This window comes from Hypanus sabinus, chromosome 23 (assembly GCF_030144855.1).
Source record: "Hypanus sabinus isolate sHypSab1 chromosome 23, sHypSab1.hap1, whole genome shotgun sequence".
In the NCBI taxonomy this organism is placed as follows: domain Eukaryota; kingdom Metazoa; phylum Chordata; class Chondrichthyes; order Myliobatiformes; family Dasyatidae; genus Hypanus; species Hypanus sabinus.
The window spans coordinates 11,118,496-11,142,272 of NC_082728.1; the positions used below are offsets into that span (position 1 = coordinate 11,118,496).

The window sequence follows — 23,777 nt, forward strand, 5'->3', positions numbered from 1 at the left end:
GCCACGTTATTAGCCGACTAGATGTTTGCATTAATGACAGGTGTACCTAATAAAGTGGCCAGAGGATACATCTTTTGGGCCTAATACAAGCGGGCTGGGAAAGCACATAATCAGCTCATGGTGAATCGCTGCAAGCTGCTCTCTGCTAATCTACTCATGACTTCTATTAAAAGTTCAAATATCAAAGTAAATTTATTATCAAAGTACGTGCTACATATATCACACTATATAGTACTCTGAGATACATTTTCTTGTGGACATTCACAGTAGATACAAAGAAACACAACAGGATCTATGAAAAGCCACACACAGCCAATGATGGGCAAACAACCGATGTACAAAAGAAGACGAACTGCGCAAATACAAAAAAAACAATAAGTAATAAATAATATTCTGGGTATATGAAGCTCGTCAGCCTGGGACGGCAGTCCATCTACGAGAGGGATAGCTCTGATTTCAAACCTCCGCTGCCTTGTGGCCATATCCACTCATGGGAAAGGCTTTGGGAGTAAACCCTGCGGACAAATCCGGAGCTGGAGTCCCTGAGGCAGTCCGACATTGCCTTCAACCTCGCTCTGGCGGCTCCTGCGATGTCACTGGTACCAAGTTATATTGGCCCTTGCCCTTCCCTTGGACAACATCGGTGGTGTGGAGAGGGGAGACTTGCTGCTTGGGTAACTGCTGATCTTCCATACAACCTTGCCCAGGCCTGCACCCTGGAGAGGACTCTCCAAGACTTTCCAGGTGCTGATCTATGGTCTCGCGAGACTAACGGATGCCATCAGTAAATATTATTAAGAACAGAGTCCTTGAAAGTGAGGCAGCAGATTATGGAGTGATTTCAGTGTTGAAGTGAGTGAGGTCATCCACTCTGGTCCAGGGAGCCTGATGGTTGAAAGGTAGAAACTGTTCCTGAACCTGGTGGTGTGGGACCTGAGGCGGCAGCAGCGAGAAGAGGGAATGGCCTGGATGGTGCAGGTCCTTATAATCGTTCTACACTTTTAAATTGTATTGCTCTGTGAAAACGCTACACTCTAATCGGCGTTCTGTTGCTGCTTTTCCCTAGTACCACCTCAAGATTCATGATTGTTACTCTAGATCGGATGCAGCATAAAAAACACAATAAGCACAAAAAAAACACAATTAACAAACACAATAAACATAAATACATAAGATTATCTTAAACATTTACATAGAATAACTGTATGGACATAAAGAGACGTAAAGCACAGGAGCATCTGTATGGTACATAAGGTGACTGACAGGAACTAATGATGGTGGGGAGGAGGTGTTGATCAGCTTGTGGGGAGAGTAACTGTTTTTGAGTCTTGTGGTCCTGGTGTGGATGCTACTTAGCCTCCTCCCTGATGGTGGGGGACAGATGCAAGCAAAGATCTGCATAGGTGAAGAGCAACACAAAAGGATAGCTGTTAGTGTGACACTAGTACAGCAACAGTGACCCAGGTTCATTTCTCACCGCTGCCTGCAAAGAGATTGTCTCCTCGTGACCTTGTAGAGGTTCCTACAGATGGCTCTTGTTCCCTCTCTCATTCTAAGGATGCATGAGTAAGTAGGTTATAAACACAAGGATTTCTGCAGATGCTGGCAGCTCAGAGGAACACACACGAAAGGCTGGAGGAGCTCAGCATCTACGGAGAGGAGTAAACAGTCAATGTTTCTGGCTGAGACCCTTCATCAGGATCAGTAGGTTAATTGACCACGTGGGTTTAATTGGCCGACGGGGCTTTCTTACAACAATGTATCTTTAAATGTAAATCTAAATATATAAAATACAACGTATTATATAAATTTTCAATTGGATTACCTTGATGGAATACTGAGGTGAAATTATCTGTATGGATGGCATGCAAAACACAAGCTGTGCCTTGGTACCTGTGACAATTTAGCAACTGAAGACATTCACATTGGCTGTACATCTTCTGTATAGACCAGGTGCTCTCAACATGGGGTCCTCAGTTAAGGGCAAGGGTCCGTGGCAGAAAAACATTTGGGATCCCCTGATAAAGATAGACAATAGACTTCTTTAGTGAGTTACCATCAATCTTCCGAGGATGATGAAGGGTCTCGACCAGAAATGTTGACTGCTTAATCCCTTCCACCCTCACGGATGCTGTGCAACCCACTGGGCCCATCCAGCAGATTGTTTTTCGCTCCGGATCCCTGCGTCTGTAGTCACTTGTGTCTCCTGCAGTATCTATGATGCCTCACGAAAGAAGGCCAACCAGCTGGCCCAAGAGTTCAGAATCATCTGATGCTCCAACAGGTTGCCAAACCCCAATTCAAGATCAAAACCTGATCAAATTGACAGTTAAATCAAACGTGCTCCCATCTGATCCACTTAGGCATATTTAATTAACCATTAATTTAATTATTAGGCATACAGAAGGAAACCACTTGGCCCATCTTATTCCTGCTAGCTAAAGAAACACTACAAGCATCATTCGTATGTTAGTGCTGTGCTTAGCCCAACACTTTACAGTACTAGTGACCTGGGTTCAACTCGCGTCTGCTGGCCATAAAGGAGTACGTGAATGTGTAGGTTTCCTACCGAGTGCTCTGGTTTCCTTCCACAGTCCAAAGATGTACTGGTTAGTAGGTTAATCGGTCAATGTAAATTGTCCTGCGATTAGGCTAGGATTAAATTGGGAGGGGGGTTGCAATAATTAACTAAATACCCTGACAATGCTAGAGGCAACACGAGTGAATCTGCAGATGCTGGAAATAAATAAAAAACACAAAATGCTGGCAGAACTCAGCAGGCCAGACAGCATCTATGGGAGGAGGTAATAACAACGTTTTGGGCTGAAACCCTTCATCAGGAGTGAAGTAACATGGGATGGTCAAGGGGGGATAAGAAGTGGGGGGGAGGGATAAAGTAGAGAGCTGGGAAGTGATGGGCTGGGGGGGAAGGTGGAGTATTATGGGAAATAAAAGAGAAAGAAAGGTAGAGCTGGGGAGAGATTATAGTGAGGGGGAAAAGAGAGAGAAATAATAGATAGGGATGGGGGTAAGGGTGGGGGGCAGGGGTATCAACAGAGGTCAGTGAGTTGGATGTTCATGACGGCAGGAAGGAGGCTACTTAGGCGGGAGATAAGGTATTGCTCCATTGACCTGCGTGTGGCCTCGTCTTGATGGTAGAGGAGGCCGTGGACAGACATGTCAGTGTGGGAGTGGTCTGTGGAATTGAAGTGTGTGGCCACAGGGAGATCCCGCCACTGCTGGAGGACTGAGCGCTGGTGATCGGCGAAACGGTCTCCCAGTCTGTGGCGGGTCTCCCCAATGTATAATGCTAGCATTTTGCGGTGGCATGGTAACATAGCGGTTAGCATAACGCACTACAGCACCAGTGACATGAGTTCAATTCCACAGCTGTCTTGTAAGGAGTTTGCACCTTCTCCCCGTGACCACGGCTTTCCTCCGGGTGCTCCAAAGATGTACGGGTTAGTCGGTTAATTGGTGGCATGGTCGCAAGGGCTCTTTGGTCTGGAAGGCTTGTTAATGTGCTGGTTTTTTTGTGGCTTGAGTGTTCCATCTCTCCTGTTCCTTCAGATTTCCTCCGTCCTGCAGCTGGAAGACGATCCATTGCTTCTTTTTTGACATTTTTGCCATGGGAAACTGTTCCTTCCTCCAACAACTAGGCCTCTCAAGATTTTTTTTATACCTCAATTAAATCTCTCTTCAGTCTTCTTTGTTCCTAATTAAAATTCTCTTGCGGGGGTGGGGGGGGGGGTGTTGAACATCCAGCGATCCCTGGAGCAGCCAAAAAGAAGCAATTTTGACGATAACTCAAAGACACATGTTATTTCTGTCAATTGAGCCATTTGGCTGTCTCATCCAAAACCGGTTTGTGCATTTGCGTACATCACCATAGACTGTTCTGACAAATGAGGATTACTATATGTTAGCACTAAATCATTCTTAATAAAAACCAGCAGAGTGGTTGAGACACTGGACCAAAGGGCTGGTCTATTGATCTGAAGATGTGAGTTCAAATCCCTCCATAGCAGATAGGAAATTTTAAATGCATGTAATCAAAATATTTATTTATTTATTGAGATGCAGAGTGGAATAGGCCCTTCAGGTCTTTTATGCTGCGCTACCCAGCAACTCCTGATTTAACCCTAGCCTTATTGTGAGACAATTTACAATGACCAATTAAACTACTAACTGCTACGTCTTTGGACTGTGAGAGGAATCCAGAGCCCCCATGGAAAAAAATAGGTAAAATGTAGTAATGTTGAAACTTCCAGAGTGTTGTAAAAAAAAACCAATTGGTTCAGTGAAGGAAATCTCCCTTTCCAGTTCAGAAGCAGGGTATTGGCCCAAAACATCGACTGTTTATTCATTTCCATCGATGCTGCCTGATCTGCTGAGTTCCTCCGGCAGTTTGCGTGTGTTGCTTTGGATTTCCAGCATCTGCAGAATCTCTTGTGTGTATGATTGAGCTTTAATTCATTTTGGAATTAGTTCTTGTTTTAATGTGGACGAAGGTACAGTGAAAAGCCTGCCCTGCATACTGTTCAGAGAGATCAAATCATCACACAGTGCATTAAGTTAGAACCAGGTAAAATAATAACAATGCAGAATAAATTCTAATATCTACTGAAAGCATTGCAGATAAATGATAAAGTGCAAAATCACGATGAGGTACAGTACTAGGCAAAGGTCTTAGGCACATATATAGCTGGGGTAACAAAGACTTTTACACACAGTACTGTACTTTTCAACGTGGAGCAGAGAGCAAGTTTGTAAATCTGGTGGGAGCAAAGTAGGTTGGGATGGTCAGAGTGGAGTGCCATGGGACTGGTGGCAGCGAAGGAGTGCCGGCTCGGGGAGATTGTGCAGGCAGACACACCCAGCCCTGAGACACCAGGCAAGGTCACTTGATTCCAGGCAACTGGTTTATTGATCATTACTGAATGTCTCACTGGTGCTTCCCTCTCCTTTCCCACTCTCAGTCCACAATAAAGACCCATATCAGAAACAGGTTTACCATCACTCACACATGTCATGAAATGACTACAGTACTGTGCAAAAATCTTGGGTACCCTAGCTATATATATGTCCTTAGGAGTTTTGCACAGTACTGGTGTAGATTGTGAGGTCAGGGGTCCATCTTGTATGGGTTGGAAGCTGTCCTTGAACCTGTTGGGACGTGTTTTCAAGCTTTTGTATCTTCTGTCTGATGGGAGAGGGAAGTGAAAACGTATGGGGTGTGTGGGTTTTTTTTTTGATTATGTTGGCTGCTTTACTGAAGCAGCAACAAAGGTAGACAGAGTCTCTGTCTGTGGTACTTATATTCCAAAGCTGATCTCTTCTGAAGCAGCTATAAAGTGCATTGATCATCCTGAGGCTGCAAAGCTGTATAAACAGTTTTTCGCGTTCACAGTGTAACTGACTGTGTTTGTTTAGTGCGGGAGGTACTGGCGTCCTGCTGAACGTGGACCGCGTGGCTCAACAGCTTGAGGAGCTGGGACTGCACGGGGTGCAGGTCCGTGGACTGGCTGACTCGGGCTGGTTCCTAGACAACAAGCAATACCAGAGGACGGACTGCATCGACACAATATCGTGCGCCCCCACAGAAGCGATCAAGAAAGGGATAAGGTAAGGCATGTCTCTGCTTACACTTTTCTGTTGCGGGCTTGAACTTATCATAGAAACCTGTGGAGGAAACATATCTTAGTTCTCTTTGATATTGAGTTATTCCAGTGCACGGTGGACTTGATTCCAAATCTAACTGAGCACCTTTTGCTTCGTGGCCTCCTGTCAGTCTCATGAATCAGATTGTCTGACTCACAACACATGGTTCTTCTAAAAAATGAGCGTTATCATACACAATCCTAATGAACAAAGGTAGCATGAATATATCCTTCTGATGATTCTGTTTCAATTGCTATCTGAGAAATTTAATAACATTAGAAACAGGAGCAGGAGTCAGCTAATTGGCCTATCGAGCCTGCTCTGCCATTCGATAAGATCGTGACTGATCCAAGTACAGACTCCACTCCACCTACCTGCCTTTTCCTCACAAACCTTAACTCCCCTGCTATGCAGAGATCTATCCAACTGTGTCTTAAATATATTTATTGAGGAAGCCTCTACTGCCATCCTGGGCAAAGAATTCCAAGGATTCACTACTCTCTGGGAAAAGTCATCATCATCATTTTGTGTTCTGTTGTATGACGTCATGATTGTGCACCATGTCATATGACATCATTGTTACGTGTCATGTCATATGGTGTAGGTGATCATGGTTTCCATAACCATGATTGCTCTTGGCAAATTTTTCTACAGATGTTGTTTTCCATTGCTTTCTGGGCAGTGTCTTTACAAGACCCCAGCCATGATCAATACTCTCCAGAGACTGTCTGCCTGGCGTCAATGGTCACATAATCAGGACTATAGCAATATGTTCAATGAGCTCAAGAATAATATAAACATTATTACAGACTGGAGAGTTTATTTATTTTATTTTTTTTTTAGATACTGCATGGGGCCGCTCAACCCAGAAACTTGTGATATGCATCAGCTGCTCATACGACCTTCCACCACCTGCCCCCATGGCTTCACGTGACCCTGATCGGGGTTGGTGGGTGGGGGGGGGGTTAAGCAGGTGCTACACCTTGCCCAAGGGTGACCCGCAGGTTAGCAGAGCGACTTGCCTTCCACTACAATATCACCACACTGCCACCCCGGAAAAAGTAGTACCTCATAATCTCTGTCCTAAATCTGCTCTCCAAAAATATCATCCTAAATCCCTCTGTAGATATAACCATAGCAGGAGATGCATTTGTTGGGGTGGTTTGGAGATTGACTTTCAAGAGTTGCATCTCAGCACAGTGCAAGGCTCTACATGGGACCCCCCCCCCCCAAGAAAACCAAGTGCTGCACTCAGGGGACACATGGGAAATGCTGGAGGAACTCAGCAGGCCGGGCAGAGGGCAACGAGTAGTTGAAGTTTTTGGCTGAGACCATTCATTGGGATTGGAAAAGAAGGGGGCAGGAGCCAGAATTAGAAGGTGAGGAGAGGGGAAGGAGTATAAGCTGGAGGATGATAAATGAGACCCTGTGAGGGGGGTGGGGGAGGGTGGGTGATGTGAGAAGCTGGGAGCTGATAGGTGGACAATATAAATTTAGATGTAGTACTGAGGGGGCATTGCAGTGTCCTTTGGACCTCTTCCTAACCCAGATTCTTCAAAGCTGAGGAGGAACCTCATTACCCAGAGGGTGGAGAATCTGAGAATTCATGGCCACATGAATCTATGGACGCCAAGTCTTTGGGTATATGATAGGTTCTTGATTAGTAAGGATATCGAAGGTTATGGGTAGAAGCAGGAAAATGGGGTTGACAGGGATAATAAATCAGCCATGATGTAATAGCAAAGTAGACTTGGTGGACCATATGGTCTAATTCTGTTCCTATGTCTTATGGTTTTAAAGTCTTTTGGTGTTCTCGACTGCTCTTAACCCACCTCATGATGATATACCTATGACAGTAAGGTAGAGTAGGGTCGATATTTTTTAAAACATATTGGCTGGTTCTGACAACATGGGAATTTGCTGTGCACAGACCTCCAACTGAGCTTCCCACATTACGAAGGAGATTCAAGACTCCATTAGTCCATGCTTCGGGACCTTGTTGGGCTCTGTAGAGCACTACATAAATACAAAGCCCTCTGCTTCCCTCTTGGTTCAGTAAGATGGGAGCTTTTTGGTACGAAGTGACTAGAACCCTCTTTACCCTTTCAGCTATTGGAACGGAGTCGTGCCGGAACGTTGTAAGCAACAGTTCAAAGAAGGAGAAGAATGGAATTGCTTCTTCGGATACAAAATATATCCAACGTTAAGAAGTAAGTTAAAAAATTAAACAGCTGTGCACCAACTTCGAATATCAAGAGTAGAACATACATTTAGTGGCCCCTTTATGAGTTACACCTGTACATTTGCTTGTTAATGCAAATATCTAAACAGCCAATCATGTGGCAGCAGCTCAATGCATAAAAGCATGCAGACATGGTCAAGAGGTTCAGTTGTTCAGACCAAACATCAGAATGGGGAGGAAATGTGATCTAAGTGACCTTGACTGTGGATTGATTGTTGGTGGTAAACAGGGTGGTTTGAGTATCTCAGAAACTGCTGACCTTCTGGGATTTTCACGAACAGCCGTCTCTAGAGTTTACAGCGAAATGTGCAAAACACAAAAAGATCCAGTGAGCGGCAGTTCCGTGGGCGGCAGTGCTTTTTAGTGACAAAGGTCAGAGGAGAACGGCCAGAATGGTTCAAGCTGACGGAAGGGGACAGTAACTCATGTAGCCACACATTACAACGGTGGTGTGCAGAATAGAATCTCTGAACATAAAAGATGTCAAACCTTGAAGGGGAAGGGCTACAGCAGCAGAAGACCATGAACACACACTCAGTGGCCAATTCATGACTAGGTGGCCACTGAGTATGGGACAGTACAGCAGAGGAACAAGCCCATCTGCATATGATATCTGTGCTGAGCATGGTGCTAAGTAAAACTAATCCCTTCTGCAAGCACATAATGCATACCCCGACATTCCCTGCACATTCACGTGCCTTGACTCTCATTGTAGAAAATACAACTTAAGTCTGGTAGAATGGACCAGAATTACATTACACCACTGGCGATCGGAGCAGCAATGAAGGTCCTCCGTCTCTGGCGGAGTTGATGGCTTGCTTCATCACGTCAGTACATCCTCTTGGTTGTCACCACTGTCAGTCACACAAGTCCTGGATGGAGACTCAGGAATACCATCGCACTCAGATGTAGAAGGATTCTTCATTGCTGTTTCCGCAACAATTTTGTTTTACCAGGGTTATTTATTAGCCCTGAGCTGAACCCTCTAACCTGGAGGACCAGTGAGCCATTCGTAGTCTGACCTCTATTGTTTGGTTCTCTTTGACCCTACCAAGAATTGAAGCCTGAAGCCCTGACTCCAGCCAACATGACTCTCTGGGTCATTGAGGCATGAAAGCCTCCAACCCATGGCAAGGTTGTGTCCTCTTGGAGGAAGGACCAGAAATGCCCCAGAGCTTCCCATGAAAAGCAGGCCCCTTAGACTTTGAATCAAAGGGAGGGAGGAAAAACTTCTTTGGCATATGTCTGGCTTTGAACTTCCTCCTTGTCATATTCAATCAGGTATAACATCCTGTTTGGTTTAGACAGATTGACACCTTCACTCCAGGAACCTCATACCTCAAATCCCATCTTTGGGAATTGAACCAATTGTCCAATGATTAGGAATAATAAACACTAGAAAGTCTGCAGATGCTAGAACTACAAAGCAACACACACAATGTGCTGGAGGAACTCAGCAGGTCAATATTAGAAATGTTGGATTGAGGTTGAAACTACTCTGGGGACAGAAATGTTCTCGTCTCAGTTCCCTGACTGATATTAGTGTGGTGGGATTAACTCGAGGGCTGTTAAATAGCCACATCATTAAAATAAACATTCCAAGCAATGGGTAGAAACTTGTCTCTCCTAACACGGCCCGCAAGTTCTGGACTCTAAAGCAATGACTTGACGCCTGAAGGTCCTGATCTTCAAGCTGAGGACAGATTGCAGAGAAAATTTACAAGGATGTTGCAACACTTGAGGACCTGAGATTGAATAGGTGGGGACTTTGCTCCACATAGCACAGGGCAATGAACTGAGATCTTCTAGAGGGAATAGGTTCATAAGTTCATGGACTATTCAGAAATCTGATGGTGAGGGAAGAAGTTATTTGAGTGTGTGTCTTCAGGCTCCTGTACCTCTTCCTTGATGAGAAGAGAAGATATCATATATGGCGAAGGTCTTTAATGATGGATGGCATCGCCTTTTGAAGATGTTCTTGATGGTGGGGAGGCTAATGCCAATTACAGCTTTTTCCAATCCAGTCTGTAAAGAGACAGGCAATGTTGGGGGAAAGGGACAGCATGTATATGATGGGCTGACTGGCCCACTTTATTTTACATGATTCCAAATGTTATAAAGTCCAAGAAGTCAGGTTATTTGTTAGCAGAGAGGCAGTATATTTATAAATAATGCGTGGAGATTGAATTACACTTGACTGGGCACGGTGAGATTTCAGCCCAGAGTTTTCCTTGTCTCCCCGCTGGAGGGTGCAGCCTGGCGGAGGGGAGGTGGGGTCAAGTCCCAAGTAAGCCTGACCAAGTTTTGTGACCACAGGCCCGTTGTTCGTGGTGCAGTGGCTCTTTGACGAAGCGCAGCTTACGGTCGATAACGTGCATCTCACTGGACAACCAGTTCAAGAAGGCCAGTGGAACTACATCCAGAACCTCGGGCGTGAGCTGAAGAACACCCTTAAGGACGTTCCGTAAGTTCAAGTCAGCTTTAAGGCTCTACGACTTTGTCAGATCCATTGGTTTCAATCTCAGGAAAGAACTAGCTATTTTATCAGTTCATGATCTAATTGCAGGACATGTATTATGGTGGGTGACGTGGGTGGTGGGTTGGGGCTTCTATTTACCGTACTGTCTGCTGAATGACCCTGTGCACTTCACAGGTAGTAAAGCTCCAGAAGGTTTGTATGTTCCCATTAAATCAGGACGGGATATCCCATAGGCAGCTGGGTGCCATACTTTCAACCTGACAACGTGAATATCAATTTCTCTAACTACCCATAGTTTCTATCCCCTGCCCCTTCCCTTCCCCATTCTAGCCCCCTCTTACCCCTTCTTCCCCTCACCCGCCCATCATATCCTTTGGTTCCACTCCTCCTTCCCTTTCTCCCATGGTCCACTCTCCTCTCCCATCACATTCCTCTTTTTTGGCCCTTTATCTTTTCCACCTCTCACCTCCCAGCATCTCACTCTATCCCCCTCTCTCCCACCCTGCCCCCTCACCTGACTTCACCAATCACCTGCCGGCTCGTACTCCTTTCCCTTCCCACCACCATCTTAGTCCGGCTTCTTCCTCCTCCTTTTCCAGTCCTGATGAAAGGTCCAAATTGTCCATTGTTTATTCCTCTCTATAAGTGCCGCCTGTCCTGCTGACCTCCAGATGTTTGTGTGTTTTGTTGAGGGCTGATATTCCAGGGTCTGCTTTCTTTAAAACCTCACTTAAAAGGAAGAGGGACAAAGTCTCACACCCGTGCTTTTGGGGAAGTTGGTGGGATGGCGTAGGGTTTTGTCCTGTAGTACACTAAATGGAGTAGGCACTAGGTGGTCCCACAGAAGCTGTAGGACTTTGTTGGTACACTTGTAATATATCCTGCGATCCGGAGGACTAGGAGTTCCAGGACAAGACTTTAAACGGGACACTTGTGTCCTGGTCCTGACCAAACAGCAGCAGACATCCAAGTTTCGGCACTGCAATTCCCCAGTATATGTTTAGTTTCACCTGTCCCTCTAAGACTCAGGCGACCAGTTATTGCCTGCCACATCCCTTCATGGAAAGTCTCTTCTCAAAGGCCTCGTGCCTAGCACTCTGTGCTCAATCATAGGAGTTGCTTTTCTAGACCTACTGCTTGTGATTTCACCTTTGGATTTTGTTTGTGTCATCTTGTTTAGTTTGAGGTTGAGGCAGAGTCTGAATTAATTCTAGGCATTACTCTGCACTTGAGTTCACCACCACCCATAGCTCTCTCGTTACAGCTTGTCTTCAATCCACTGAGAACATAGAAGGGTATAGCATAGTAATTTGGTCCCAGATGTTGTGCTGACCTTGTAATCTGCTGCAACATCAATCTAATGCTTCCTCCCACATAGCCCTCCATTCTTCTATTATCCATGTGCCTACCTAAGAGTCTCCTAAAGTCCCTAATGTATCCCGACCGCCACACCCAGCAGTGTCCCACAAACCCTCCACTCTCAGTGTAAAAACCCTACTTCTGACATCCCTCTATACTTTCCTCCAATCACTTTTAAATTATGCTCCCTACCATATTAGCTATTAATGGTGGTTGTCCGCATTGTCTGATGATGAAGCTGTTGCACCCTCTTGACCTACCGCCAGCTGTCCACTCCATCAATGCCCCTTATCACCTTGTACATGTCCGTCAAACCACTTCTCATCCTCCAACCCAAAGCAGAAAGTCGCTGCTTAGCATCCTCATGAAAAATGCTCTCCAATTGGGATGGCGTCCTGGTAAATCTCAGCCCCCTCTATAAAGCTTCCACCTCCTTCCTATAATGAGGCAGCCAGAAAGGAACACAATACTCCAAGTGTGGTCTAACCAGAGTTTTATAGAGCTGCAATATTACCGTCACGGCTCTTGAACTCAATCCACTGACTAACGGAGGCCAACACACTATGCACCTTCTTAACCGCCTTATCAGCTTGCGTGACAACTCAAGATTCCCCTGTTCCTCCACGCCACTAAAGAGTCCTGTATTCTACCTTCAGGTTTGACCTTTCAAAGTCAAAGTCAAGTCGCTTTTATTGTCATTTCAAATATAACTACTGGTACAGTACACAGTAAAAACAAAACAACGTTCCTACGGGACCATGGTGCTACATGAAACAACACAAAACTACACTAAAGTGAATCACTTCAGCCATTTTGAGTGTATTGGGCTTGGTCACCACAGTAAGCTTGGTTGGTGTAGTTGCTTTTAATGGAGTTTGGCTCCATTACATTTCTGCTCTTGGGGTGGGACTGCCAGAAGGCATTTCCAGGTAGCTATTGTGTAAAGGACTGAGCTGCTTTCCTTGCCAATACTTATTTAAGTCTACACCTCTCCAGCGTCTGTAATTCACTCCCAACGTGTGTTTATCTTGCTCCTTAAATGAGTTGGTTATTTCAGCCTCGATTTGTTTGGCAGGAGACTGTGCCAAACAAGGATCATTTACATTAGCAAATGGAAGGAGTTCATCCAAAATTCCTACACTGCCTCGTCGCCACAGTTGTTTGCGTGAACCAAGCCCACATGTGAAGCTGTTGGCGTCAGTAAATGGTTCAAAACAGTTTCGCAAACAACACGCGGGAGGATCTCAGCAGGTCAGGCAACATCTGTGGAGGGGGCGAGACAGTCAACAGTTAGGCCGAAGCCCTTCACTGGGACTGGAAAGGAAGGAGACAGGAGCCAGAATAAGGAGGTGGGGGTAGGAGGAGTACAAGCTGGCAGGTGATTGGTGAGAGAGGAGGGTGAGTGAGTGAGGTGAGTGAGTGAGGAAGGAGGAGGGGAACTGGACGGTGGTGATGGGCAGGCGAGGAGAAGAGGGAAGACAGAATGGGGAATAAAAAGAGAGAAGGCAGGGCGAGGAGCTATTCCTGGACGTTAGATAAATCGATGTCACGTCATCAGATGGAATATGAGGTGCTGCTCCTGATTGTGGCAGTAGAGAAGGCCATAAATGACGAAGCTGTTCCCGAAACTACACTGGGTCTCACCGATGAAGAGAAAGCCACACTGGGAGCACCTGCAAGACTTTTGGGGTCACCTACTGTATCCAGTGTCCTCAGTGAGTTCCCAAAAGCTCTCTTAATCATTGGACTGCACGGCGCAGGAGATGTGCACCCTGTCTATTGTTAGGCAAAGCAAGATCACGTGAGTCCCACCAGGCCACACTAAACCCTGCAGCTTAGTGCTTCCTCCTTCCAGAATTTATCCAACTCTCTTTAGGAAATATCCTGCTGAATTCTGTACACTTCTGGGCAGCACCTTCCAGATCCAAGCTGGCTGTAGGTTCTCTCTGTTCCTCGTGCTCCGGTTTCCTCCCAAAATCCTAAAGTAAGCTGGTTCGTAGATCATTATAAATCGTCCTGTGATTGGTTGGCTCGAAGGACAATGGATGATATTGAACATTGTCATAAGCCTGGGTGGAACTTATAGAGGTCCTGAGATGCCCAGTCGTTAAGATCCCCCCCCGCCCCCCCAGCCTCACCAGTGGAGTCCAAAGGAAAGCTTATGAAGCAATATGTTTGACACCAGCTTGTCTGCAGGAACTGCCGGAGGATGTACAATGGTGTCCAGCCACCACAGGGGCTCCACTCTGGATTTGCTGTCTGGGTTTACTCCCCTAAAAGCTGCCTGCAGGCCCGCGGGGCTATTTACCCGTAGCTGGGGATCTGGTTCACAAGCTCCAGGGTATGTCCACATACCAGTTGGCCTGCGTGCTACATGTGCAGGGGACAGACCTCCTCCCCGTCCGAAAGGAGTTCAGTTTCTGTGTGTCACCAGCGAGGAGGCATTACACAAGGCTTGCTGTCGGAGAGGCCATGTACTGGCAAAGAGAGACTTAAATATTCAGCTCTCCTTTTTACGAGACTGCAAGCCAGTAGTGGAAGCGGAAAGTGAGAGTGTCAGGCACTACCCACTACACTACCACACCAGACACATCACAACAACCATTTTGACATTGATTAGTGTGTGGTAAAATAGGCGGGTTGCCAGGAGGGTCTGTTTCACACTGTATCTCCAAATAAATAAATAAACCAACCAACCAACCAACCAATCAATCAATCAATCAATCAGAAGACACTGCTTGAGGAAGATTAACCAGGAACAAGAAACCATTTGGTATATTTAAAGAAAGCTTCTGCATTCATGTATAGAACACAGAACAGTACAGCACAGGAGCAGGCCATTCAGCCTACAATGTTGGTACTGACTACGATGCCATTTTGCCTGCATGTGGTCTATATCCCCCCCCCGCCCCCATTCCCTGCCTGTCCATGTGCCTCTTAAACGTTGTTTCGACCACCTCCCTCGGAGGTGTGTTCCGGGCATCTAGCAGTCTCTGTAAAATACCTGTCATTCATATAACATTGGAGTACAGCTTAGTCACTTAGGCCCGTGATGCTGTGATAACCTTATAACCCACTCAAGTATCAATGTAACCCTTCCCTCACACATGGCTCTGCATCATCTAAGTGACTATCTAAGAACCTCTTAAATCCCCCAATGGATCCACTTCTCTCTGTCACATTGAATGCCCTTTAGTGTTTGACAGTTCAACCCTGGGAGAAAGACTCTGAAGATCTAACCTGTCTATGCCCCTCATGATGTAACTCTGAACCTCCAGAAAAAAACCTCCCAAGTTTGCCCACCCTCTCCTTGTAGCTCACCATCTCTAGTCCGGGCCACATTCTGGTGAGACTCTTCTGCAACCTCTCCCAGCCTCCACTTCCTTCCTGAAACTGCCACCAGAGCTGAACACAAACGTTGTCTTGCCAGCTTTTATACTCAATACCCCGACTGACGGAAGACGAGAATGCAGTGCGCCCACTTTACCACTCTGTCTATTAGTGTGGTCACTGTCAGGGAGATGTGGACTACACCTCACAATCCCTCTGCAGCAAAGAGTCCAAGAACACTGCAGCACAGGAGCCGACTCTTTGGCCCATCTAGTCTGTGCCAGACTTATTCAGCCCAGTCCCATCAACCTGCACTTGGACCATAGTCCTCCATACTCTTCCCATCCGCGTACTTATCCAACGAATCTACGTCCACCACTTCGTCATTTCACTTTGAGTGAAGAATTTCTCCATTTAATATTCCACCCTTCGCTCTTCATCTATGTATGACCTCCAGCTCCTGTCTCCTCAAAATAAATAGAAAAAGTCTGTTTCCATATACCCTATATTTTAATTTTGTATACCTCTGTCAAATCTCTCCTCCTACACCTAATCTCCAGGGGGAAAAAGTCCTAACCTATTGAACCTTTCCCTCTAACACAGGTCCTCAAGTCCCAGCAACATCCTTGTAAATTTTCTCTGCATCTTACTGATATCTTCCCTGGTAACTAGGTGTACATGATATTCCAAATTAGGCCAAATTAAATTTAGATTTAAAAACTCTCTTTATGACCCTATCTAGCTGTGATGCCACTTTTAAGGAATTAATGGATCTGTATTCCCAAATACTTTTGTTCTACCATGCTCCTCAGTGCCCTACCACTCACTGTAAATCCTACCCTGGTTTGTCCACCCAAAGCACAACACTTTCCACTTGTCTGCAGTAAATTCCGTCTGCCATTTTTCATCCCATTTTCCCATCTGGTCCAGATCCTGCTGCAAGATTTGATAGCCTTCCTTGCTGTGTGGATGAATACTTGAATGGGGAGGGTACGGAGGGCAATAGTCCAGGTGTGGGTCCATGGGACATCAGGCTAACCCCACTGTGTGTGTGTTTATATGGTATTATATGTGCAGGATATTTACGTTATAATATAATTGATTCCAAATATATATTTTTTGGTTTTAGGGCTGTTTTTGCACCTGCATGCTTGTCTCATGAAGTTATCACAAAAAGGTAAGACGGGGAAAGGGGGAGTCCTTTATCTAATGAGCTGTTTCATTCACAAGAGAGTTTGATCTACCTTGCTGAGTTAATGCCCTGCCAGCAACAGCTCGGCACTCTTTCACTCCTTAAATGGTTCAGCACGGACTGGATGGAGCGAAGGGCCTGTTTCCATACCGTACTTCTCTATGATTCCAGTACAAACCTCTCAGTCACTGCAGCAGTCTCTCGTTCTTCAACATGACGAAAACGGCGCTGCTTTGGCTAGGAAGTAGATCACTGACAGCCGGAGCTTATTCAGAATCAGAATCAGCTTTAACCACACTGGCGTACTGTGTATCATGAAATGTGCTGTTTTGCCGCAGCAGTACACTGCAATGGATAATAAATTACGAAAAGAAACATATATATTTCTTATTATATATTTTTAAAACAAATTAAGTAGAGCGAACAGAGAGCAAATAAAAGCAAATGGATGAAATATAATTGATCATTGTCATAGAGGCATAAAATGGTAGAGCTGAGAAACAGGCCCTTTGGCCCAGTGTGTTCGTGCTGACACCAGGCGGGTTACTTTACTCTTAATGATTAATGCAGCCCTGGAATCTTACACTCCCTGGAAATCAGTGGAGCACTCTGATATTATATTCCTTCTATGTAAAAGCAGAGACAAAATTTGTGCGACACAGTGGCTTAATGCTGTTACAGCGCCAGTGACATGGGCTCAATTCCCCCACTGACTGTAAGGAGTCTGTACGTCTTCCCTGTGATTGCATGGCCTTCCTCCTGGTTTTCTGGTTTCCCTGCACTATCCTAAAACATGCCGATTAGGGTCAGTATGTTGGCACAAAATTACAGAGCTCAGAAACAGGCCCTTTGGCCCAACTCCTCTCTGCTGACCAGGGCGCCTTACTTTGTCCCTGAAGATTTATGTAGTGTCTTACGCTCTCTGGAATCAGCGGAGCATTCTATTTAAAAATCAGAGGTGGCAGACCATGTTGTATTCCTTCAGGGATTCAAAGTACGTTTATGATCAAAGTACGTTTGCGGAATGCAGATCTGAGGTTCGTCCTACAGCCATAAGAGCAGAGGTGAACGCTGGGCGGCATGTTAGCATGGCGGTTAGCAGAACGCTATCATAGCACCATTGCTAACCGCTGAAAGACTTTACTGGGGAACCAATGTCCCTTTTGTAAATTGTACTTCTGCCTCTGTGCGGTATTTCGAGTGCGCCTGTGTCTTTTTTGTCCCTGTGAGCCCAGATCCTAGCTCCCAGCAGGTACAGTCACTAACATAACTCTGTAAAAACGTTCGATCGTGTTACCTCATTGTCATCCTACTCCGCAGATACGTGACGTCTGCCTTTATGCTCATCACCAGTTTTGCTCTCCTGCTTTCAGTTACTGGCTGAACCTTCAAGTGAAGGGAGTCTCCCTCCCCCGGGCACTGCACTGCTGGGACCGGAGCCTTCAAGACAGCAACCGAAATGGGAAGAGTTCCCTGAAGGGGTGCCCTGTCCACCTGACGGACAGCTGTCAGTGGCCGCACTGTAACCCGACCTGCCCCACCATCAGAGACCAGTACACAGGGCAGGAGATGACTGTTATACAGTTCCTGATGCACATGGGGTTCGATATACAGAAGATGGCCCAGGAGCAGGGTCTGGAGGTGAGTAAACTTCTGGGGATGCTAAGCAGCGGGAGCTAAGGCATCCCCCACCTTGGGACTGACGAGACTTTAGACGAGGAAAAGAAGTCAAAGCCCACACTGAGAAGAAGCAGGCAGGCTTTATCTTTCGGAACCTCACAACCTCTCACAACAAAAACCTGCAAGGACACAATATAAAATTCAAAATGGTGGAAAGCACTGGATTGTTTAATTAAAGGAGAAAGAAGGTCAAGCAGCCTTTCGAAATAAATACTGGTTGTCATGATGGATTGGACAGCAGAACACAAACCTACTCCTTTCCCCATCCGTTAACAGTGTAGAACCGGGACAGCGGGATTCAGGTCAAAAGTGCCACAAACTATAATGCTGTGTATTTTTTAACAAACTAAAACCCATGCTGAGTTGGTAATTTTACATATTTATTTTATTATGTAAATCATATTTATAAGTGTTAAGCAGGCAGAGAGCTAGATATGTTTCTTTATAAATTGTAAATACTGTCTCCTAATCGCATGTTTTTTTGTAATGGAATTAAAATCATCTTCTGACAACCACTTTCAGACATTACATGCTGCTGTCAGATCCGAGCCTTTTGCACTTCTTGTGATTGTAAGGCGTAGAAAAGGGTCAGTCTGTTACTGATTCTCATTCCAGCTCCCATTTCATGCCCCACTTAGGTGTTTCCCATAACGGTTCACTTTGATTCACCTCAATTCCTCCTCTTGGAAAGAACTTCTATAGACTCCTGGCAAGTATGGTTCTCCAGAATTCTAGATTGCCTGTGTTCAGTTTATTCCCTATATTCCCATTTGAACACGGCCTCCTCTACTGCCACATTGAGGCTACTCTCGGGGTGGAAGAGCAAAATCTCATATTCTGGCTGGGCAGTCTCCAACCTGATGGCATGAACATCAATATTTCTACATTCCCCCTTCCTTTTCTGTCTTTTTCCTTTCCCCATTTTGGCTCCCCTCTCAACTCTTCTCCTCACCTGTCTCTCACCTCCCTCTGGTTCCCCTCCTCCTCCCCTTTCTCCCATCGCCTACTTTTGTCTCCTATCTGATTCCTTCTTCTGCAGCCCTTTACCACCTATCTCCTCCCAGGATCTCACTTCATCCCTCCTACCCACATCCCCACCCACCTTCCCCTCACCTGGTTTCACCTAACTCCTTCCAGCTTGTACTCTTTCTCCTCCACCAACCACCCTCTGGCTGAAATGGTCCTCACCCTCAAGAATTTTTCCTTTGGCTCCTCACCCTTTCTCCAGACTCAAGGAAGAGACAGAGCACCAATGTGGGCCAGCTATGCCTTCCCATGTTCTAAGCCCTCCTTGTTGATACTCCCTTATTCTTCCTGCGCTAAATTGACAACTGCATTGGTGCTGCTTCATGCACCAGTGCTGAGCTCATCAATTTCATCAACTTTGCCTCTAGCTTCCACCCTGCCCTTAAATCAACGATGCATTTCTCATACCTCCCTCCCCTTTCTCGATCTCTCTGGCTCCATTGCTAGAGGCATACTGGTTCCCACAGTATTCTTGACTATAGCTCTTCCCACCCTACCTCCTGTAAAAATGCTATTCTCATTTCTCAGTTCCTTCGTCTCCACCGCATCTGTTCCCTGGATGAGGCTTTCTGTTCCAGAGGCATCCTCCTTCTTCAAAGAACAGGGTTTCCCCTTCTCCTCCGTCGATGCTGCCCTCAGCTGCATCTCTCTCATTTCCCGCATATCTGTGCTCGCCCCATCTTCCTGCTGCCTTAACAGTGATAGGATTCCTCTTGTCCTTACCTACCAGCCTATTTCTGTTCCAACATGTCGGCCCATGGTCTTCTCTTGTCCCATGATGATGCCACCCTTATACTCTGTCTGGGTAGCCTCCAACCTGATGGCATGAATATCAATTTCTCCTAACAGTAATTTTTAAAAATCCCTCCCCCTTCTCCTCTTGTTCTATTCCCCACTCTGGCCTTTTACCTCTTCTCACCTCCCACTGGGTCCCTTCTTCCCTCTTCTCACCTCCCACTGGGTCCCCTCTTCCCTCCCTTTCTCCCATGGTCCACTCTACTGTCCTATCACATTCCTTCCTCTCTGACCTTTCCCACCCACCTGGCTTCACCTGTCACCTTCTAACTATACTCCTTCCCCTCCCCCTGCCTTTTTATTCTGGCATCTTCCCCCTTTCCTTTCCAGTCCCGATGAAGGGTTTCGGCCCAAAATGTCAACTGTTTATTCATTTCCGTAGATACCGCCTGGCCTTGCTGAGTTCCTCCAGCATTACTGTCTGTGTTGGTCTGGGGATTTCCAGCATCTGCAGAATCTCTTGTGTTTTGGATTTAGTCAAAGTTATTTTATCTTTCAGCTCTCGGGTTTTGGGCCAGGACTGGAAGAACCAAAATCTATCATTCATTGCCATTACCAGTTTAATGTTTGAGGTTAAAATGCTGAAATGATGGTGATACTGTCACAAAGAGTTTAAGTAGCAGCTGCTGAGTGCCTGGGGCTTGGAGAGTTGGATGGTTATGGAAGGATGGAGATGGATCAAGAACTGGGTTTTATTTAGTTACTCCCCTCCCCCACCCCCACTTCCCCTTCCTGAACATATTTTATTTATTTCGAAATTAGCCTTCATAAATCAATGTCGTGAGTACAGGATTTGGGATGTAATATGGAAGTTGTACAAGAGATTGGTGAGGCCAAATTTAAAATAGTGTGTGCAGTTCTGGTCACCTGTCCACAGGTAAGATATTGATAAGATTGGAAGAGTACAGCACAAAACAAATAGGATGTTTTTGGGTCATGAGGACCTGTGTTATAGGAAAAGGAGGAACAAATTAGGACCTTAATCCCTGGAGTTTCGGAGAATGAAGGGAGATTTGATCAAGGTCTACAAATGTTGAAATTACACGTATCTAGAAGTCTTTATTATCAGCGGTAAGGTCTGGAACAGTTCAGTTTGAAAGATATAACCTGGGCTCCACAAAAACTATGGTTACAGTTTGCACACAGTGGGAAAAAGATCACACTTGTGTTTATTGATCAGTTTAGGGGATATTTAGGAATAGTGGGTGTTTAGGATTAGGGAGGTGTTTAGGATTGGAGGGTGTTTAAGATTAGGAGCATTTACGATTGGGGGTGTTGAGGGTTAGGGGAGGTTTGGATTAGGGAGTCTTTAGGATTTGGTGGTGTTTTGGTTTATGGGGATATTTAGGATTAGGGGACGTTTAGGGATAAGAGAGTGTTTAGGATTAGTGGCTGTGTAGGATTTAGGGGTGTATAGGGTTAGGGGGTGTTGATGGTTATTGTCAGTTGGTCATGGCAGATCTCAGAAATTCCACGTAGGTCGATGTTACCGTGCCTGAAGCAGCACTATGCTGTATTCTGTCCTGAGCACTCACCGGATCTTCAGAAGACTCCTTACATTACAATACGGGCACAGAAAAAAAACGCTGTGCACAACGTTGCCTCGGCACAGGGTTCGTTTCCACTACAGAGTTATTGCAAATCTTGTCTCTGGGAAAGATGAGCTCACCAAGGTGCAGGCTGGATAGGGAACATTCCTCATACTCGGAGTGAAGTTTCCTTCCAGTAGACTCAGTGCTGACCTTAAACTTGGTGTGACAGATGGGAGACGGTACCCTGCCTGAGTGAAGGAGGGTGTTCTGAGAAGAGTAGGAGACGATGGACGAACATGTAGCCAGTGATAGAGGTGTTCACCATGATGATCCGTGTACAGTTGTGATACCAAAATGGAAGATAGGGCTTGAGGACCTTAAGTGTTGTGGATGGACCATCATACTGATTATGAACACCTTCACCTTCTGGGCTGAAAGGTAGAGAGGACATCGTCCGTACACAGGTGAAAAGATTAAGGGAAAGGTTGAAGCAAGAGCCAGCAGGCGACAGGTGGATCCAAGTGAGGAGGAGTGATAGGCAGATGGAGGATGAGGTCGGGGAGGCCAGATGTAAGACCCACTGTCTTAATTCCAGACATCTGACCCACTGTCGGAGATCTAAAAGATAGCAGTGAACAGTCTGAACCCAGGAATGGAGAGATTGAGAAAGGGGAGAGAGGAGACACAAACGGACCGAGTGGATTTAAAAACAGGGTGCAAGTTGGAGGCAAAATTGATGAGTTCAGCATGGGTGTCTGAAGCAGCGCCAATGCGTTCGTCAATGTAGTGTAGAAGGAGTTGGGCTCCTCCTGTATCTTGCTTGGTGCTTCAGATTCCAGCACGTTCACTCATACTCCACTTGGAATCGAGAGCCTGTTTCTGGAGTCTAGAGCCGGGTGTGGGAAAGCTGTGTCCTACCCTGTATCACTGACAGTGCGCGAGTAACCAGGGTCTCCACACTGCAGTTGTTGGCTGGGAGAAACCACTGATTTATGGTTCATTTCTCTTCCCAGAGAATGTGGCTGATGCTTCCACCCCTGTGGAATGGGCTAGGGAAGCACGTCTTCACATTGTGCTAATGGCTGATACAGACGATGCATTTCACCATATGTTTCGATGCACGTGTGAAGAATAAAGCTCACCTTTAATCCTGCCTAGTTTACCGTGCTAGGGTTATGGAGTAACTCAGTCCAGAGACAGGCCCAACTCGTACATTATGACCAGGAGGCTGGCCCCGTTTGCCCACGTGTGACCCATATATTTGGCAGACCATGAGTCTGATGCTGTGTCCTGGTCTTCAGTTTTCTTTTTCCTGTATTGATCAAAGGCTATATCAGCACCCTGAAGAGAGTGACGCATTTTTATCATCAATGCCTTCTTTACCAGGATCCGAACCTTCACTGATGAAAATTGCCAGGTATGTAAGAGCTAACTATGGGGCACAACGTTTACAATGGGAGCTGGCTGAGGACATAATGAATGCCATGTTCCCACACCATAAGACACAGGAGCAGAATTAGGCCATTTGGCCCATTGAAACTTCTCCACCATTCCTACATGACTGATTTACGACCCCTCTGAACCCCATTCTCCTGCCTTCTCCCCATAACCTTTGACACCCTTACTAATCAAGAACTTATCAACCTCCACTTTAAATATATCCAATGACCCACCCTCTGGCTAAATAAATCTCTCCTCATCTCTGTTCCAAAGAGATGTCCTTCTATTCAGAAGCTGTTCCCTCTGGTCCTAGACTCCCCCACTATTGGAAACATCCTCTCAACGTTCACCCTGTCTGGAGCAGGGGGTCCCAATCTTTTTTATGCCACGGGCCCTTACCATTGACTGAGGGGTCCTTGGACCGCAGGTTGGAAACCCCTGATCTTGACTTTTCAATGTTCGGTAGGTTTCAATGAGATCCCCCTCATTCTTCTAACCTCCAGTGAGTACAGGCCCAGAGCCATTGAACGCTCCTCATACATTAACCCTTTCATTCTCATGAACCTCCTCTGGACCCTCTCCAATGTCAACATATCCTTCCTTAGATGAGGGGCCCAAAACTGTTCACAATATTCCGAGTGCAGTCTGACCAATGCCTTTCAAAGCTTCAGTCAGAATGCATCCTTGCTTTTGCACTGAATTCCAGACCTCTGGAAATGAATGCTAACATTGGATTTGCATTCCTTACTACATTCAACAAGGACAGCGCTTCAGAATGACCTCTCTGACTGCTCAGTGCTTTGGGGACGTGGTGATAGAGAACAGGGAGACGATACCGTTAATGCAGATCAGCCTGAGGGGATGTTTATGGCTGGACCACTGGGGATGAGAATCTTGGTCAGGGGCTAAAGTTTGAGGAGGCTGCACCATACATACATGGGGAGGACGGGAAACAGATTTAATTAACTTTTACATCGTTTATAAGTTAATACAGCATAAAGACACTACCCATTCCCTCTTGTCTCTGCCAGCGCCTTTGAA

General features: G+C 45.9%; 1 protein-coding gene across 3 annotated transcripts in view; it reads left to right on the forward strand.

The window, feature by feature from the left end:
* notum1a (notum, palmitoleoyl-protein carboxylesterase a) overlaps positions 1-19,877 on the forward strand; it is an 80,687-nt gene extending 60,810 nt beyond the window's left edge. For all 3 annotated transcript variants that reach the window (XM_059948381.1, XM_059948380.1, XM_059948382.1), the window contains 5 exons: positions 5,434-5,625; positions 7,771-7,871; positions 10,220-10,367; positions 16,201-16,248; positions 17,637-19,877. In XM_059948381.1, the coding sequence (XP_059804364.1) occupies positions 5,434-5,625; positions 7,771-7,871; positions 10,220-10,367; positions 16,201-16,248; positions 17,637-17,943 (796 nt within the window). In that variant the 3' untranslated portion in view covers positions 17,944-19,877. The remainder of the gene's footprint in view (positions 1-5,433; positions 5,626-7,770; positions 7,872-10,219; positions 10,368-16,200; positions 16,249-17,636) is intronic.
* Positions 19,878-23,777: the final 3,900 nt, after the last annotated feature.